This window comes from Phalangium opilio, unplaced genomic scaffold (genome assembly GCF_054372755.1).
Source record: "Phalangium opilio isolate 3A_F unplaced genomic scaffold, DU_Popi_V2 ptg000031l_1, whole genome shotgun sequence".
Classification (NCBI taxonomy): domain Eukaryota; kingdom Metazoa; phylum Arthropoda; class Arachnida; order Opiliones; family Phalangiidae; genus Phalangium; species Phalangium opilio.
Genome location: NW_028324158.1, coordinates 6,963,676 through 6,983,494, shown reverse-complemented (window position 1 = coordinate 6,983,494; position 19,819 = coordinate 6,963,676). Strand labels below are relative to the sequence as shown.

At 35.8% G+C, this 19,819-nt stretch overlaps 1 protein-coding gene and 1 long non-coding RNA gene across 6 annotated transcripts in view; one reads left to right on the top strand and one right to left on the bottom strand.

Annotated features, from left to right (window-relative positions):
* fus (epithelial splicing regulatory protein fusilli) overlaps positions 1-19,819 on the top strand; it is a 58,528-nt gene that overhangs the window by 24,455 nt on the left and 14,254 nt on the right. For all 5 annotated transcript variants that reach the window (XM_089869847.1, XM_089869846.1, XM_089869848.1 and 2 more), the window contains 3 exons: positions 1,250-1,393; positions 4,976-5,195; positions 10,873-10,962. In XM_089869847.1, the coding sequence (XP_089725973.1) occupies positions 1,250-1,393; positions 4,976-5,195; positions 10,873-10,962 (454 nt within the window). The remainder of the gene's footprint in view (positions 1-1,249; positions 1,394-4,975; positions 5,196-10,872; positions 10,963-19,819) is intronic.
* Positions 14,231-17,572, bottom strand: LOC149690333 (uncharacterized). The gene is made up of 3 exons (XR_016383694.1): positions 17,033-17,572; positions 15,619-16,791; positions 14,231-14,583 (listed from the first exon to the last, which is right to left on the bottom strand). It is a non-coding gene; the product is annotated as an uncharacterized LOC149690333 (long non-coding RNA).

Genomic DNA, 19,819 nt, shown 5'->3' with positions numbered 1-19,819 from the left:
CGGAATTCACATAAAAATTCAGAAATCAGAAATCAGGTGTACAAAATTTTGGAGAATTACTAACCCCTCGGAAATCGGTTAATTCAAAGTTGTATGAACCCTTTATTGCAGATTCAAAATGTTAATTTCTGTTGTCTATTGCTCTGAGTGCCAAAAAAATATTAAAAATAAAAAATAAATTAAATGATTATTGGCTTAATAGACAAGTAAAGAAAACCATGGTTTAAATTAAGTAATTATAATAGATAATTTACTTTGATACACTTAAAATAACCGACTCGCATCTCTGTTTTAAATACCAATCTGAACTCAATACATTGTAACCAAAGGATCATATCCTAGCATTGCACGTGAAATACATTATATTTTATTGTTTGAACACCTTAGTTGTAGGTGTCGTCGACCCAGGTGCATGCATTACCGTCAAATAATTCAAAAGATCGATGTCGGTGTCGCTATACCGTCTAACGGAAACAACCCTGAATTTGTAAAGAGAACTTGAAAAAAAAACTGTTTGTTTTTATGCAAATCAGTAAATTATGACGTTAGCTATTTTATTTCTAAATCAAAAACAAGGAAATTGTGAAAAGAATTAAGTTATTAAATTAATTCATTAATTTTTCTATGAATTTAGGGACAATATATTGTCACCTTTGTTAGTAACATGACACCAAACATCAATTTTCATAACATATATATTTCAAAGCTAAGGAAGTGTATATACAGGGTGTTTCATGTAAGTCTGCCATAAATTAAGAGGGATGTTCTTTGGGAAATCGATTTTGAGTCGAAAATGTGACTTCAATCGCCATTTTGCCACAAGGGTCACTGTTTTCTAGTTACGATTTGAGTGCTTTAGGGATGACCCCTTAATTAAATTAGAAATCATTGTCTAAATCAATTTCTTAATTAAATTTAAGGGGTCATCCGTAAAATACTCAGGACAATCGCAACTCGGTAACAGTGACCCTTGTGGCAAAATGGAGATATAAGTTAAATTTTCGTCTCAAAATTGATTTGCCAAAGAACATCCCCCTTAATTTATGGCAGAATTATCAGAAACACCCTGCATATATTACATATTCTATACAAATATACTTTCATCAATTCAAAATTTAATGATCTATTTGTGATACTATCCCTTTAACCTATTTCGAAATTGATAAATAATGTACATACGAAATATTGTATTATAAATGTTCGCTTTGATGTTTCCTATAATATATATATTTTTTTGTGTGTGTTGCAGGTGGTAGCTGTTCAGTCATATCCGGTGAAGCCACGTGGCTCTGACGTCAACGAGAATCTCATATCCGAAGATTGCAGAAATGAATTCGGAGTTACGGAAGATATGGTCAAGAATGCCCAACCCTTGGAGCAAGTACTTGAAATGGTCAGTACTAAGTTAAAATTATACAAATCTAATACTAAAATTAAGAGCGTATTGTATAAGAAAAAGGTGTTACATTTTTGGCCGCCATTTTTCAAGATGGGTGCTGATTTAAAATATCGTTCTTACTTCTTAGTGATTACCTACTACCTAACTTCCCTACCAAATTTGAACTCCCAGTTAAATCGGTTTGTCTGGGCGTTGACTTCACTTGTATATTGATATTGATAATCGAAACAGGTGTTTATTTCATTAGGTTCACTAAAACCTTTGCTAAACTCACAAATCACAATCCCGTACATTAGGAATGCACACAGCTAATTGGAATCATAGTGTAGCTATGGTATTTTTTTCTCAACGTATTTAGGCGTATTTTGTGGGAGGAGCTAGACTAATGATTATATGTGACTAATTTTACCTATCGAATAATCTATCTGTGTTGAACCTATCACGCGCACCCTACCAACCAATAAAATCAGAGTTGGAAAGAACATCTGAATTATTAGTCTAGACGGATAGTAAGTTCTCAAGCCAGGCTCCCAGAACCCGCTTAGAAAGTTAGAAATAAATAGACCTTTTCAATGTATAAAAGGGGGTAGGCTAGCCTCTCTGTATTGTGACATACAAGGGGGGGGGGTTGATACATTGCCATCCGTCTCTGCGCACTTTCATAATACAAAAAGACTACAGCGCAGGCGCCAAAAAGCGAGATGGAAGGCTAAGTTTTACCACAGTGTTTTTCCCTTTTAGTTACATCGAAATGACCTATTAACATGGGATATATTGTGGAACAATGATTCCTAGTAGCAGTATATGTATTCCCTTTGTACATGTATACTTTCCCGTACGAACTTACTTGATAAAATTGTCAAGATGAAGCAGATGTGTAATGATACTAAATGTTAAATCCCCATTAGGAAGGAAGTAGTAAAAGGAGCCTAGTATTAGCTTTAACAACAAACGTAGTTAATTAAGCAAATACCACCTAAGCTCTCTGAAAACAAGTATTTTAATTAATTCGTTATCTATTTTCGGAAATCCACTTATAATAATAATCCGAACCCGTTTGGCCTACGATGCTCAAATTAGTTTTGAGACCATATCTCCCTAATTAAATGTTGTAGACCCCATGTTTTTTGACCTTTCCACTTAGTTCGACCCAAGGAACACGCCCTTTATTTATGGCAGACTTATCAGAAACACCCTGTATATTTATTTATAGTTAGCAGTTAATTTATAGTTAATTTCTTGATCATCTTGGAAAATGGCGATCAAATAATTTACTCGAATTGGACTATAATAATACGTAATTATTTAAATCGAGCAAAATCGACATAACATGGGCCATATGTCTTGTTATTGACTTTATGTGTAATAATATATAGCATAAGTTCATAAGATATGTTCCATAAGTTTGTCACTGGTTGCAAACTGGAACTTATCATGAAGTGACGTAGGTCATAGATTCGAGGTAAGGCGAAGTCTAGAGGCTTAGTACAGACTAAATAGGGAGATGGAAGTCCTGCAAAATTAACCACCGAGTGTAGCCATTCAATTCTCGCTTGTCGTTCTCGAACTAGATCGAGCTGTAAGCAACTCTCTAGCATTACGAACTTGTAAAGTTAGTGTCATACTTATGGAAATTATCTTATAGTTGCCAACAATCAACCCCTGTTATTTAACTAGTTCATTATGCCGTATATTTGCCCTTAATTATTGCAATTATGAAAGATTAATTATATAGTAAATATTTATTAACCGTAACCGGTGTTTAGCCAGCCAACTTATAAAAAGTTCAATTTTGATTTGAATTTGTTTTTAAATTCTTCGGTAGCAGTTAGCACTCACTGCGCGCGGCCTTGCATACTTCCCCGTAACAACCTTTCCCAAGTTCGAGGTGGAAAAGTTTAGGAGGCACTCGCGTCGCCAAACATTACAATAAATGCTCCACCCTTAATTTATTCAACTAAGAAATATTCTGAATTTTGATTGCCCTGGTACTTGTATATTGTCTGTTGATATAGTTTTATTATGGCACGACTCTTTGCCCAATTTCGAGGACTACTGACATTACCTAAGGGTATTTCAATACTTGGTTCAATTGATTCAATTCATTTGTAGAAGACAGGAGTTTTTAGCCACATCACGTAATTACTAGTAGCTATTAGTTTGACCTGGCCTGTAGTAGTAGTAGTAGTTGCTGTTGTAGTATAAAAAGTTTTGGTTCGTAATTTTTCGTCTGTTAACCATTTTAAAAGATGGCCGCGTATAGAAACTTGACAATTCGGGCTTAATTCAACCCCCCCCCCCCCAGAGCCATTATGCTTGGTTTTTTTTTACAGAATGAATGTTTTTAACACTGGTGGTAGGTAACCTGACGTTGCATGACGTAGTACAGCTAAGTCCCTGCATGTTGTGTAGGTAAGGTCATACTTATGGATGGAACATATCGTATAAACGTATGCTCGTATGAATGGAGCTTGAAAATTTGTTAAAATTTTCACGGTGCAGTAACTGCTAATTAAAACTCGCGTGAAATAATCACCCAGTTTAAACAAGTTATGGGATAATTGTTTTTGTGTTTACAAACGACATTTTTCACCGATAAAGGTGGGGTCAATTTTCGTCGTATTTGCTCGATTTAAAATTAAAAACTAGGTGTGTAAGTGTATAAGGAGTGTTAACACCCAAACTTTTAAATTATACCGTTTATTATAAGAATTTATAACTGAATATAAGTATTACAGCTTATATTTACCTGTATTATACCTAAATGTTTTTTCTAATTGAAAAATGTATTTAAAAAAAGTGAAAAAAATAATAATAATTATAAATTTCAATTTCCTCACGAGCTGCCTTCAAGTGGTAGTCGCTCAAACTGTACTTTTCTTAATGCACAGTTCATGCAAACCTGGAAAACTCGGGGAAATTTAGAATTTTAGTAAAATTCAGGAAAAAATTGTGTTTTGAGTTAGTTTGCTCTAAAGGGATTGCTTCAACTATTCAAAAAACCACTCCCGTTGTTATTACTCCATATATGGGTAAAAACATGAGAAATATATATATTGTAAAAAACCTGGAAAACTATGGGAAATATATGGGGGGAAAAGCCTGGAAAACTCAGGGAAATATATAGGAAAAAAACCCTTGAAAACTCAGGGAAATATATGGGGAAAAACCTGGGAAATATATAGGAAAAAAACACTTGGAAACTCAGGGAAATATACATAGTTTACAGGCGTGCAGGATTATACCATTTGCACATGGAGACCTGGCAACTTAGAGTATAAAATAGCAGACGATTTTACACTCCAAGTCGCTTGGTCTCCTGGTGTTAATGGTAGGAATCCTCTACGCCTGTAAACTATGTATATGAGGGAAAAACCTGGAAATCTCGAAGAAATATATTGGGGGGGGGGAACCTAGAAATCTCAGTGAAATTGGTTTTCCAAAAGTTGTATGAACTCTGTCTATAGCGAAAGAGGGCGTCCACTCGAAATATTTACTACTAACTCTTTAAACCGCATTTGTCCGCAATTTGAATATTTTATTTAATTTTGTTTTTCAATTTTTTGCTCGTTCCAGTTTGACCAGTTCGTCAGCGCCAAGATGGAAAACGGGCTGGCCCACTCTTTCATCTTCGTGGCTGACGGTCAACTTCCTCTGCGGCAGGTTCTGCATCCGGAAGCTTGCCGGAAGAACATTACCCTTCCGGAGTATTATTATTCATTTTACGATCTGCGCAAAGAGTTTCAAAAACTTTATCACTCCGAGGATGTACATTCCGTACAAGATATGCTGAGATGTATCCTTTTCGTATATATTATTATTATTATTATTTTTACCACGCTTGTCATTGTCGCAATCACTATAGCTTTTAAGTCAACATTAGGATTTCACTATTCTTTCAAACAACCACGTGACGTACTTGCAATACTGTACAATTTCGTTATATTTTGCAAAAAAGAATTATGGGGAATTCCGTGGTATTCCGTGGTATTGAAGCGAGTTAGTGGGAATTTTGGGGGAAATTCTAAGTTTTTTGTGGTTTTCTTGAAAGTTCCATAGTTTTGGTTAGTCTTTTATGAAAGCAAGAAGCGATATCTAGTTTACTAGGAAGAAGGTATAAAATGCCTAAGTATTCGCGCGCTATAGTCCCAGTCCCCCTTTCAAAGCACAAGAGGGGGGGGGGAGTAAAAGGAGGCGGGACTATCTCGCCTCTCCTCAGTCGGAAAATATGTAATTTTCGTCATTACCGTCGGGCTGACGTGATTTTCAAGAACCAATGAGATGCTGGTTGTGATTTAGAGGCGGGGATTAACTCCGGACCAACGTTTGGATTGTCCCAATACTGAGAGTTGCCCACCCCCTTCTTTGCGTCGAAAAGGCCTATTATAGATAGATCTTAGAGGTGTTTCAGTTCATCCTCACTGCCTACGAATGCCACGTGAAATCCTTAGTTTGGGATATAGCACTGTGAATTTTCGGTTGGCGTATTTCTGTATTCAAATGAATGGGGATAGATAAGTAGAGCCTGTTTGTTACTCTAGTTGTACAGTGATACTTCTACATACCATAACAAACCACGTGATGTTTCGCGTTGAAAACTTAAAACCGGATCTTCGATTGTTTAGATTTCAGACAGATAATACGGGAAGTAGGAGGTTATTTACCCCTTTTTTTAGTGTTATTGTTATTTACGCCTCGAGTGTCAGTCAGTCATTACACCTGAGATTTTAGCCCGAGGCGCCTCTTCATATTTCATAAGGCCATCTTTTTAAACTAAAAATTTTACCCAATGAGTATTCCAATTGACCTCTGGTTTAAACAGTTAAAATTCACTGGAGGCGCTTGAGTTGAGTTTTCCCAGAACGGGTTGCAGCTCCAATTAAAAACAACCAAATACCATAGTTATTACTCAGGACTATAAAACACTCCTACAGTTACTACGTGGCCTTGCAGCTGCAATTATCAGGGAGATATATGGGAAAAACCCTATGAATGTCAGGGAAAATGGGTTTACCTGAGTTGTATGAACCTGTAAATTCTCTTGAGGTCAGGTGTAACAAGTGCCCATATGTTCCCTAAACGTCGTTGGAATTAGAAACTGATTGAAATAGTTGACAAAAAACTCAGGGAAATTTGAGTAAGTTTGCTCTGTAGGGGTGGTTTCAACTATTAAAAAACCTTAGTACTCCATATATGGGATCCAGGGAAAGTGTGGAAATTTGTGAGGGTCGAGTAAGTTTGCTTCGAAGGGGTTGCTTCAACTATAAAAAAAGTAACCACTCCCGCTGTTATTACTCCATGTATGGGATAAATCATGGGAAATATACGGGGGAAAAACCTGGATAACTTAGGGAAATCGGTTTTCCAAAACCAAAAAGTTGTATTAACCCTGTTTGAGGTGAGAAATTACGAAATTCGACGTTTGTCGCGTGAATTCAATAGGTTATTGGAGAAAATAGTAAATTTTTATTTCGTTGCGATATTTGGTCATGAAAATAAAGTTAGGTCCTACACGTGGGTCCAAATAGACTAAATTTAACCAAATTTGTTTTGGGCGTCTATTTAGGGCGGGCGGTATTTGACCCCTCTATAGAATTAAAGGTGTATAACACGTTGTAATCGGAGTTGCGAATTTCGTAATGTATATCTGTGTACTTAACTCCGCCCTGTTAACGTTTTAAAAGTAGTTATCATTCGATGCGTAAAGATCATACCAGTTTTTTTTGGTTAACTTGAGTTAACTTCTCACGTTTTATAGTTGCCACACCCAAATCCTGCTCCGCTCCGGGTATGACCCTCGATAAACTTTCAGTACCTTAATGTTATAAACCACAATGTTACGTTTAATAATTTCACAAACTTTAAAAAAATTCTTGAAAGGCTTAGAGAAATTATGACGTTGACAACAGGGAGCCCCGCGGTTCTATTATTCCTATAAAATCTTATAATTCCAAAAAATCACATTAATTTCTCCTATAAAATCCTTTGATTGCAAAAATCACATTATTTTCCCCTATAAAATCCTTTAATTGCAAAAATTAACATAATTTTCTCCTATAAAATCCTATAATTACAAAAACAAATTATATATTTCCTATAAGGAATTTAAATGTTTCACTGGGCCTTGAACCAAAAGGGAAAATATTAAGAAATTTTCGTATTTCGACCTTTACCTATTATTTTTTATGGTCATAAATGCCTACAAGATGTTTTTAATATATTTTCACATGAGCAGTAATGGTGCATGGTTACGTGCAGTGAACAAAGCAATAGCTAATCCAAAACATTTAAACTTAAACAGATTCATCTTTTTAATATCACTAGGCCCCCATGCACATTTTGATTTCTTTTTCTCGTGTCGAGAAACAATTTAAAAGAAACTCATTAAAATAAATAGCCTCGAAGGTACCTTCCTCTTTTAATCACGCGAACTGAACTGACTCGATTCACGTTATACGATCTACGCTCTAATGATTCCCGCCCTTTTCTTATATGTCAAGCGGATGCGCTGTCTCATCTTATTTCCAGCCCCTCTTTTTTTCCCGCCCGTCGTCTGATTCTTAATAAGATTCTCAAAGAAAAAAAGGAGTTAGTTTAAGCCTTGGCAAATTTTAATTTGACTCAGGGGAACTGAAATTCTGTTGTTGGGAGGGAGCGAGAAATGATTTCTTTGGGAACTTTTTGTGGTGTTGAAGAAGCACTGCTTTCTTTCATGGTTTCGGGACGGGTTACGTATTCGTATTCGATCGTTGCCCCTGACAAAAAAAGATGGCCTCGCTCTAATGGTCACGCGTTTCATCTTGGGGTTTTTGAAAAGGCCTAAGGCTGGTTTTATGAGATAAACCTTAGGTTTTTTCTTTTAGTATTTCGTACTTGAAACGTTTATATGTTTAGTTGTTAGATTATGACAGAACTTAGGCCTAGAGTTTACAAATTCCATTTTTATTCGTCCAAACTCGATAGCCAATCAGTGAACGACTTTCTTGGCGGATTTTACCAAATCATATATTTAGCCTAGGAGAAGCAGGAATATATACAGCTATTTGGAATCATTGCGTAGCCATCCCTTTTCTCTACGTATTTAGGCGGATTTTGTGTTAAGAGCTAGATCCTAATTATTCATTACGTATGACGAATTTTACCTCGCGTATAATCTATCTCGCTGCGCAATGCACCTTGCTCGCGCGTCTAGGAACTCGCGTTGCTAACAACCAATGAAATCTTAGATAGTTCTCAAACCCGGCCCACAAAACACGCATAGAAATTAATATTGGAGAATTTGGGGCGCAATGATTCCTAGTTGCTGTATGTATTCCTAACAATAATAATAAAATTTTGTGGTGTCTACGTGAAACAAGTTGTATTTCAAATCAACGTTAACAAATACAGGGTGTCTCTGAAAAATCTGCACATCAGAAATTAATGGGAGTATTCTTTAGCCAATTTAAAGTCTAAAATGTAATTTCTATCTCCATTCTGCCGTCCGGGTAACTGTCTTCAAGTTAAGCTTGCAGAATTTTAGGAATGACCCCTTAATTAAATTAGCAATAATTGTCTAAATCAGTTTCTTCATTAAATTTAAGGGCCATCCGTAAAATACTCAAGTCATACCTTGAAAACAGAGACCCAGGCGGCAAAATGTCATAGAAGTTACATTTTCGACTCTAAATAGGGAGCTAACAACTGGCTAGGGGGAAGAGATAGTCTGACGTCACGCAGCCCCTCTCTGGTTGGCATTTTTTCGCGTAGAATACTGTTTCCAACCGTTAGGGGGGATGAAACTCCAGTAAGAGATAGAAGGGTGTGACGTTTCACTGTTAGCTCCCTAATGTTAAAAAATCCCCTTTAATTTCCTTTTAGACTTTTCAGAAACACCCTGTATATTCTGCACTTCCCCCTCCCCCTTTTTTCTATGGTATCTATCCCCTCCATATATACATAGTTTGAATCCGAGCACTGAGAAAAGGTAGTCTTGAATAATTTGGTAACGGTAGAACGACTCCTTTAACATACACATACGTACAACAGGAGTCCATACATAAAGGGATTCCACTTTTTTTTGATGGCGTATGCATAGTACAGGTGCTTTCTGTCAGGTGACTCGTTTCACGCGGTTTCACCCTCAACTACCCATAGTATAATCTAGTATTATATCTATACACCAATATATATATTCTTTTCCTTTTATTATAATGTATATAGGGAAACCCCTATGCCTATAGATTGAAAGGACACTTATATTGTATAATGATATGGGCCACGATAAAAAACATACAGGTGTATAATATAATATAATATAATATGGCTAGATATAAAAATACATCTTTTTATATCTCTACCCCCCATAAGTAATATACGAACAATAAGTATAACGTTAACAATACATGTTACGATCATTCGATTTAATTAGCTTTAGTTAAATCAAGAAGCGATATCTAGTTTACTAGGGAGAAGGTGTAAATTCGAAACATTTCAAGCTTTATCTCCAGTCCAAACGTATAGTAGGTCCGGAGTTAATCCCCGTCTCTAAATTACAACCAGCATCTCATTGGTTCTTGAAAACTCACGTCAGCGCGACGCGAATGACGAAAATTACGTATTTTCTGACTGAGGATAGGCGAAATAGCTCGGCCTCCTTTTACATCCCCCCTTGTGTTTAGAAATGGGGACTTGGACTATGTCACGCGAATACTTAGGCATCTTATAACACTCCCTAATAAACTAGATATCGCTTCTTGGTTAAATTTAAGGGGGTTATCCCTAAAACACTTCAATCATTACTTGAAAACAGTGACTCTTTTCGGTCCTACCACTCTTTTTGAAACACCCTTTCTGCATTGATTGTTAAGTAACAAGTTGGGTGGTTTAATTCGGCTTATATAATATTTTACTCGGCAATGAATCTTACTTACTTATTGTTGTTATATTACTTACGATACGCGCTACCCTATATAATATAAAGTACAGCCGACGCTTTATTTTTAATTTTAAAACAATGCAATTGTTTGGGGATTGGGAAGCGGAAATTATTTCAAAGCGGTACAACTCTTGAAATTGTTGCCGTTATTTTTTTTTTCCAAATTTCCGTGTGTGAGTGTGTGTGTGTGCTGTTGCTTTTGTTTTAATTAAAAATTAAACAGGAATTTTATATCAATTAATTAATATGGATTATCTAATTTAATTAGGACATCGTATTCTAACCTTAACTACTACCACATTAAATTAAAATCTTGGAAAAATCCCTAGTGTATAGTATAGAGTATAAAAAAATTGAAATTTAACTCAGCTCTCATCAAAAATTTCAAGGTTTACTAGATTCGAGCGGACAAAGCGTGAGATTAGTTTTTCCTCGCACAAATTCAAGGTTTTCTAGAAACAACTCGTGTTTGTTTCTTTATGATTTTTTTCTTGGTATAAACCACCACATTTGTCATAAAGTTTAAATTCATTCCTTAATTCAAACGAATTATCAGATTTGGGTTTGGAGGAAGATGGATCTGCCGAATGCATCGTCAGGAGAGTACAAGAAATGGGAAAAATTGTCCTCAGATTATCCGCCGATGGTGAGTTGAACAAAACGTTTTTTATCACTTTTGCACGTTTTTTTTTTCTCTTTTGGGGTTTTTTGAGGCAGCAAACTTGATCTTGCGCGAAAATTGAATCACATAGGGACGGTCAGGGTTGATTGTTTTAAGCCATTGAAGCCAGTTTTAGTTCCCACGTGGTTTTCTTATCCGTGGTTTTTGAGTATAATGTGCAGTACATTTTGACAAATTTGAAATGACGTTGCTAATTGAAATTCAACGATCTTCCACCATTATAATCACACGTAATCATTGTAATTTACGTCTTCGGTAAAAGTTATTCAAGTTTAGTTGAACTTCTGAAGTAGAACTGTCAATTAATACTTATGAAGGCTCTCAAGTCTTAATTATTTCAGTGTTGTACTTTAAGCTCTTCTGTATCAGAGATGGTGTAGTAATAGAGCGGGGGAATAATAGGATATCAATGGCAAATTTGAACTTTTCTCGCTTCAAAAACCATACATAATTTAAACTCTTGCTACACCCCTTTTATACCTAACCATTTTATGAATATTGCCAAAATTTTCAGTTGCTATATATATATATATATATATATAGATAGCGGTTGAATTGCACACGCAAATGACTGGCAACACTATCATAAGTTTATAAGATATGTTCCATAAGTATGACACTGCCTATACTTAGTAGTGCAAGAGACTTACAGCTCGAGCTAGTTCGAGAACGACAAGCGAGAATTGACTACCCTCAGTAGTCTATCTTCCTATTTCGTCTGTACTAAGCCTTTGACAACGCCTCACGAGAATATATGATCTACATCACTTCATAACAAGCTCTTAGTAACCAGTGACAAACTTAGGGAACATATCTTATGAACTTGTTGTAATCTCTATACATAGTTTGCAGACTAGGAGGATTCGTACCATTTACACAAGGAGTCCTGAATTTTCACTCCAACAATGAGTCAGGCCTCCATGTTGTAACACCTGACGCCTGGCCTCCCTGTGTAAATGGTATGAATCCTCCTTGTCTGTAAACTATGTATAGACAACAGATATATTGTGACAAGTTTATAAACCCCCTCAATCTGTAAAGGTTTTATGAAATAAGAGAGTCACGCCTCCTTGTGTAACAATTGAAGACTGACCTCCCTCTGTAAAATGGTATGAATCCTCCTCGTCTGTAAACTATGTAAAGACAACAGATATATTGTGACAAGATTATAATATAAACCACCTTAATCTGTAAAGGGCTTATGAACAGAAAAAAAAGTCTAGTTTATTATCCCTTAACTGAAAAGTTAGATTCAAAATTTTGAAAAATTCTCTTTCTCTTTCGTCCTGAAAACTTTTTCCCAGTATGTACTTGAAGTTCTAAACTTTGTATAAGTCTAAGGTGGTCCATACCAAAAAAAGTAAGATAGAAAAAAATCGAGATTCCTGACCCGAGAGAGTGAAATCGTTCAATCTCGAAAACTACCTGCCCGAATCGCCGCCAGAGATATATAAAAAGTACCTAATAAAACATTGAAAATGCTTTTCAAAAATTCTAAAAGAAAACTCTGAGGGGAACTTGGTGGTTAGAGCAGGGAGAGAGAGAGGGGCTTGGAAAAAAGTTGTTGAGGTGGCGCAGGTAGGATGGGTGTAGTCCTCCAAAACATCTAGTAAGGTTGATAACCTTCCGACGGGTAGATCCGACGGAGAATATGTATAGGAAACATTTCAGCCCACGGCATGCATGCATGCAGCACTTACACAACGCATTTTTATTTAGGCTTAAGAGAATAACTTGCCTTAAAGAGCAAGTCTCATTTAAAATCGTAAAGTTTTAAATAAGCCAATAAATGTGTCTATTAGCTTAAGTTCATAAGATATGTTCCATAAGTTTGTCACGTATATAAAACGTCATAGATTGTAGTAAAGCGACTCCTGGTGAGGCGCTGTCAAAGGCTTAGTACGGGCTAAATGGACTGCAAAATTAACCGAGTGTAGTCACTAGTCTATAGTCAATTCTCGCTTGTCGTTCTCGAGCTAGCTAGAGCTGTAAGTCTCTAGCATTACGAAGTATAGGTAGTGTCATACTTATGCAACACACCTTGTAAACTTATGCTATAAGTTAGTACTTATAAATGTAATAATTTTAATTTTTTTACCTTAAATCTTCAAAAAAGGTTCCCTGTGACGTAGAAAGGTATACAAGAACAAAGGTTTAGACCTAATTTTAAGCGCAATGTTATCAATAAGCCTAGTTTGAAACTCTAAATTAAATCGAGACGAAATTGAGAGACTAGCCCTTTAAAGAAAGAGCCGAGGCTTAACTATCTAAGGCTTAACCACCACCCAACACCAAAACTACCCCAAAAGTTGAGTCAAGGACTCAAGGCTACTTGTCCGAATAGGTATTTATGTACACCCCCTTTCTCTATAGTTCTTATTACGTAAGGGAATTACCTACCTTCATTAGTGACGCTTCTGAGGATGGATAGTGTATCCATCCAGGTACTTGTAAATCAGATTCGCATTTTGAATGGTTTTTTTTTATTCTTCTTCTCCTCACCATCTTACCTGATTGGTGGTCATTAAATGTACACTGAACGTGGGATTGCGGGTTAATTGCTGACTTATACAGTTTTTATTTCAAGGTTAGGAAGGCACTTTTCTCGTTTCTCTTAAAGAATTAAGTATATTTTACTTGGGATCGAATTTATCACTGATTAGCTTTGATTTTGCATTGGTCGTGTGAAGGGCGTCGTTAATGGAAGTTATTTAAAGATGCGATGCATTAATTACGTAAAAGGACTGAGCTAGACGTGAATTAATTATTATACGTAATTAGTCTAACTAATCATTAATTTGTAATTAAGATCGAGTTGACCATATTTTAAACTTTTTTTTTTCAACACAATATTATTGAAGTTTTCTATATTTTCATCGACAATTTATAAATATATAAAATATCAACGATTTTAGAACTAGAATGCGTAATTACATTTAACTGAAACCTCAGTAATATTTTTTTAAAAACTGTCTTTTTTGGATTAGTAAGAAAATTGAACAAAATGGAATGACTAAAGTCGTTTTTAATTTCTTTTTCAGTTTTAATGACAAATTAATGGAAATATTAACAATTTTAGACCAAAAATAGACCATACAATTACCGTATTAAAATTGAACTTAAAGATAAGTGAACAAAATTAAATATGACGGAAGTCATTTAGAAATTCTTCAGTTTAAAAGACAAATTATGATGGAAATATTAACAATTTTAGACCAAAAATAGACCAGAAACATTCACCGTATTTAAATTTAACTGAAAAATGATTGAACAAGATTAAATATGACTTGAGTCATTTAGAAATTCTTCTGTTTAAAAGAAAAATTATGATGGAAGAAATATTAACAATTTTGGACCAAAAATATCCCAAAACAATCACCGCATTTAAATTTAACTGAAACCTGAATAATATCAAAGTAAACTCGTAAAATTAAATTTCCATTGTATTGGAATTAAATTACTTTTTAAAAGAAAGAAAAGCCGGTCCTCAAACTCGGGAAAATTTCAAAAAAGAAAAAATACCGGTAGAACTCGTGATTTAATCTATTCGGGCGACATTCCTGAATCCTGAGGCTTTTTTAGATTCTGAAGTTAAAAAAAATATTAGTTTTTATTGCTAGTTCGACCTCATAAATTAAGTATTCGTCAGACATCCCTATATATGCTATAGAATCACACACAAGTACGCAAGATACAGCCAAGAAGCGATATCTAGTTTATTAGGGAGATGGTATAAATTCGCCACATTTCCAGCTTTATCTCCAGTCCAAAGGTAGGTCCGGAATTAATCCCCGCCTCTAAATTACAACCAGCATCTCATTGGTGCTTGAAAACTCACGTCAGCGCGACGCGAATGACGAGAATTATGTACTTTCCGACTGAGGAGAGGCGAAATAGCCCGGCCTCCTTTTACGTCCCCCCCCCCCCCGGTATTTTGAAAGGGAGACTGGGACTATGGTGCGCGAATACTTAGGCATCTTATAACTTCTCCCTAGTAAACTAGATATCGTTTCTTGATACAGCCAAAAAAATTCCTAACTAGAGGCGAGGGAACTTTTCTCCAATCAATGTAATGGGTCCCCGAAGCTTATAGCATGCACCGGTTTTTCAGGTTACTTAGTGATAAAACTCAACTTTTTAATATTTTAAACATGACTTAGCTAAGGCTTAACGTTACTCAAGGGATTATGAAGACCGAAATTTAGGGTGTATTACCTATAATTGAATATTATCATCTTTTGACACCATCGATGTTTAACAGATATTAAGAGAAAGTGGAGCCTGTAGTTACATTGAGTTTGATTTTGGAAACACTAAAATTGGACTATATAGGCCCTGTTAGAAAGGGGGGGGGTGCAATATTGTCTGCTTGATCTATAGGTATTTCATTTTGAAAAGAGTATCAACTTATTAACCATGCACATTCTAACAGGAAATAATTGTGCTATAGGCTTTAACTTGTTTTTAACTTAAGTCGGAATGACGCGGAAGGATAGGTTGTTGACGTAATTCAGCACTCACAACCACCGACCGTCATTGGTTGCTTTATACTTCCTTTCAAAATTCCGACCAAGAAACAATAAATTACCAAATTCATTAAAAACGTTTCGTAAAAATCACCTTTTCTAATTATCTTCATGAGGAAAATTTTTAACTCGAATCTTCGTGACTAATGTGAGATTTTTGATAATTCGTTATTCACGCGCTATTTCGTGGCACGTGCATGGGGGTTTGAAACCTTTGTTTAAAGTGAGCGTGAAGGCTTGAAATAAGTTGTTGCATTTTTTATCGGATTTAAAATGATCCAAAATTACTTATAAAACTTGTCAAAATATGAATAGTTTTCAGACTAGGAGAATTCATACCATTTATTTTACACAAGGAGTCCAGGCTTCTGTGTTACACAAGGAGGTGGTTGGTCAAAGCCAGGCCTCCAGGTTGTGTAAATAGTATGAATGCTTCTAGTTTGAAAACAAAGTATTTGCAACGATTTTTAAGCTATTTTCAAAGTTGTTGATTATGGATTGACTAAAAACCGCACTGGAAAAATTCCGGATTTTATATAAAAAAAAATTAATTTTCAACCTTTCATTGCCACTTTAATATTACGTGCGCCAAACCTTATAAACACTCCTGATTGGTCATAGCGTTTTTAAAATTTCTTCATCGGCATGAAACTTCAAGGAGATAAGTCCTGATTTCATATAAAGAACCAAAATAATGTTTCTAAATGTAACTCTAATTAAACTATGTCTAATCTATGAAGTACTGATTTTGATATCGGACTGCATTATTTACTAAATAAATATAAAAGTTTATAGTAGGTCATATAAGGGGTTCACGATATACAGGTTTTTAATATATTATAAAACAAACGTTCAACGCTTTTTAAAACCCACTCTAATGACATTAAAAAAAATGAAAAATAGTATTGTAATTTACTAACACGATCTTTAAACGAATTTAACGAAACGAAACGAAGCGATGCAGTTTGTTTGAAATTTCGTCATGATACGTTTCTATTTAGCCGAAGGAGGAGTTAGTTTTTAATATTTTCATTACTGAACGACGCCGCGGGTTCGTTGGACTGGGTAATTAATGGTTTGACGAATAATTTTAACACGCGCCCCCTTAAAGGTTTCAAAAAATATTTGCAAAACCGCATGCTTGTGATGTACTGGCGGCATGGGTGATATGAAATTCAGATTCTGTTGTTTTGGTTTCTTGGAATGTGGCTAGGCTCTATATACTCTTGAATTTATGCTGGCATCACCTTAGACTGTCAATGTTTCCCTGTTAAAATTTTGGAAAAACAATATAGTTAAATTCCACTTTAAATTTACTTTGGGTAAACAAAATTATTCAATTAATTTTCTTTTATCTGTATTATATATTGAAAATTAAAAACCAATCCATTATAATATTTAATTGGGAAAACAATATGAAAAGTTTTAGGTGACATTTTAATTATCTTCCCTGAAATCGCACTTAATTGCGTTCGTTCATAAACAAACCATTTTGTCATATTCCTTACCTTTTACTTGAACGGTTTGAGAATGATCAGATCCTGAGGGGTATACTACCAGAAGTAAGATGAGACTAGAAGTACTGAGCTAACCAAATTCTTCACTTGGCGAAAGTGAATATTCTTGATAACACACCAACGGTTGACCCTCTGGTAGCGGTTTCAGAATTTCCCCTCCAAAACGTGAGACGCTCGCGGCGGTAGACGGCCGAACTAGATTCTAGCACCCGCGTTCGTGTTCCGCGGCTTTAGGTTGAGGGGAAGGGGGTAGGAAATGTTTTTGGAACTAGACCAATTTTTTTTTCTCTAGTGTAGGCGCGATGGAAGCGGCGGATAAAATCCTCAAATTTGTTCACTAATGCCGGGATCTACTACCAATGCTATAGCTCTTTACTTCTAGTCTCATCTTACTTCTGATACTACTCATAAATTTCTTTACTGGAACTTAGTTCATCACTGGTGATTTACGTAAGAGTGATTATCCCCTCTGTATAGTCACTAATCTTTTCCTCGCTTGTATAGTAAACAAAATGATACTATCCGGTTTGATCTGTTTCCGCGAAGAATGAAGTTATCCATGTTAATTATATTGATTTATAAGTTTCGCTATTATCTCCCCCATGGCCGACTGAATAAACACAAACAAAACTGGTTTCGTTATCTTTGAGAAAAGTAACAGCTTAGATTAAAACAAATGCCAAAAAGCAAGATAGACCATTGACTGAAAAATATTCGGGTTTTATTTGAAGTATCCCGATTGATAACACAACCTGTAGTGAGTGAATAATGATACTTTAGTTTTTTTTCTTAGCGATTCAAATTTGGTAAACTTTGATAGCTCTCATATTTGCAAGCAAGGTTGGCAAGTTTTATTTGTTGCTAGATTTTGATGTACTTGGTCTCAAAATGTAGCTCAGATCTTTTCATAAGTGGGGAGAGGAAGTAAATGTCTGGTTGTCACTGGTTATTAAGAGCGTGTCATGAAGTGACGTATAGGTCTTAGATTAGAGGTAAAGCGACGCCTGGTGAGGTGCTGTCGAACGCTTAGTACAGACTAAATAGGACCTAGATGGAAGTCTTGCAAAATTAACAGAGTTCAATTCTCGCTTGTCGTTCTCGAACTAGTTCGAGCTGTAAGTCTTTAGCGTTACGAAGTATGGGTAGTGTCATACTTATGCAACATATCTTATAAACTTATGATAAATGTAATGGATCATCCTAGCCTAGATTAACAATATACAAACAGCCAAATTTTGACGACAATCGAATCGACAAATATAAAAAAGAAATTGACCTTCGGATTAAGAGAGGTGGTATACGTGTCTATGGCTATTCAGAATTTCACAGCTGCTTGAGGAATCGCGAAAAAAATAACAAACACAATGAAGTCATTAGCGTTAAGGAAGGGGGGAGAAACGCACCAATCCGCCCATAACACAGATAAAACCAATATCGCTAAGGATCGAGAAAGGTCGTAAAAAAGTCCCAAACGTTTAACTCCTTTGTAAGCTTGAGTGATGGCACTCCACGTGATCTTTTATTAAGGTAAATACAGTATAAATCCTAAACGGTGCCAATAGAGGTGTCAATTTCGGTAAATCCCGAAAGTAAATCTATCCCACACTTGAAGAAATATACGGAGATAATTAAGAAGCCATAGAAACTTCAAACTAAAAGCAAATAAATTTATTGCGGTTTATCCCACTTTGAAGAAATATATTTATATTCTCATTGCCAACTTTTCCAAAATATCGCCATTAATAATTAACTTCCGTTTATGTTTATTATTTTCTTTTAACATTTCGAAATAGTTCTTGATCCACTTCCGGCGGAATTATGTTTTTTAACCATCTAATTTTACTGAACTTCAGTGGTCTAATTAGTTAGGTTAGACTGCTATCCCTTGTAAACAGATACAGCGCAATCCTACCCTACCCTGCTTGGTTTACGTTTAGTATGCAATCTCGGAACTGAAGAGGTTCTATCCGGAATACTTTGAATCTTTAAGAAGTCATAGACCCATTCTAATATCTGTTTGAAGAAAAGGGGAAGGTCTTAAAACTTCGTTGTTTCACCCGCTTCCTAGCGTAAATTTCATTGGCTGTTCACATATATAGAACGCAAAGTGAACTTGAATGTTACATTTGGGTTCGGCGCGGATAGGTCGATAGCTAAGTCAATGTCACTCGGCTTCTAAGTTCAAATAAATTAGGCGTGACCTCAGGGGTGTCTGTTTCTTCAACTCCTCCCCTTTAGTCCAAGCAGAAAATTGCAAGTTAGAGATTCCAAGTGGAAGTATCTATTCCTGGTTCTATTAGAAGTTGACCGATCGGAGCCGAGTTTAAAAATGTTCGATATCTTTAAATTAATACGCTTCTATTTTGAACGGATTGTGTTTGTATTATGTAATACAATACCACCGTAGTTTTTATTAGCGTCACGTCAAATGATTCAACCTGTAGCTCCAGCCGCGGCGGTTCAAGTCAGGTCGCTAAAATAAGGCGATATAATTGCGCTTCCCACGACCTCCCACGTGGAACTGGGCTTTCTCTCGTCTTCCGAAACGAGCTATTCCGGCGGCGGCTATATTTGGACAGGAGAATCCCCAAAGACCCAACCCTCTCTCGGTCGCCCCCTCAATTGAACAGTCATGACACCCTTATCTTATAATCTCAATAGACTGCATCTCGCCAAAGGTGGGACGTGCCAGTAGTCGGTGATATAGATGTTTTTTACTTCGACGGTGTCTTAGTCACTGTGAATGGCGTGAATAATAAGCGTGAAGAGTTGCTACAA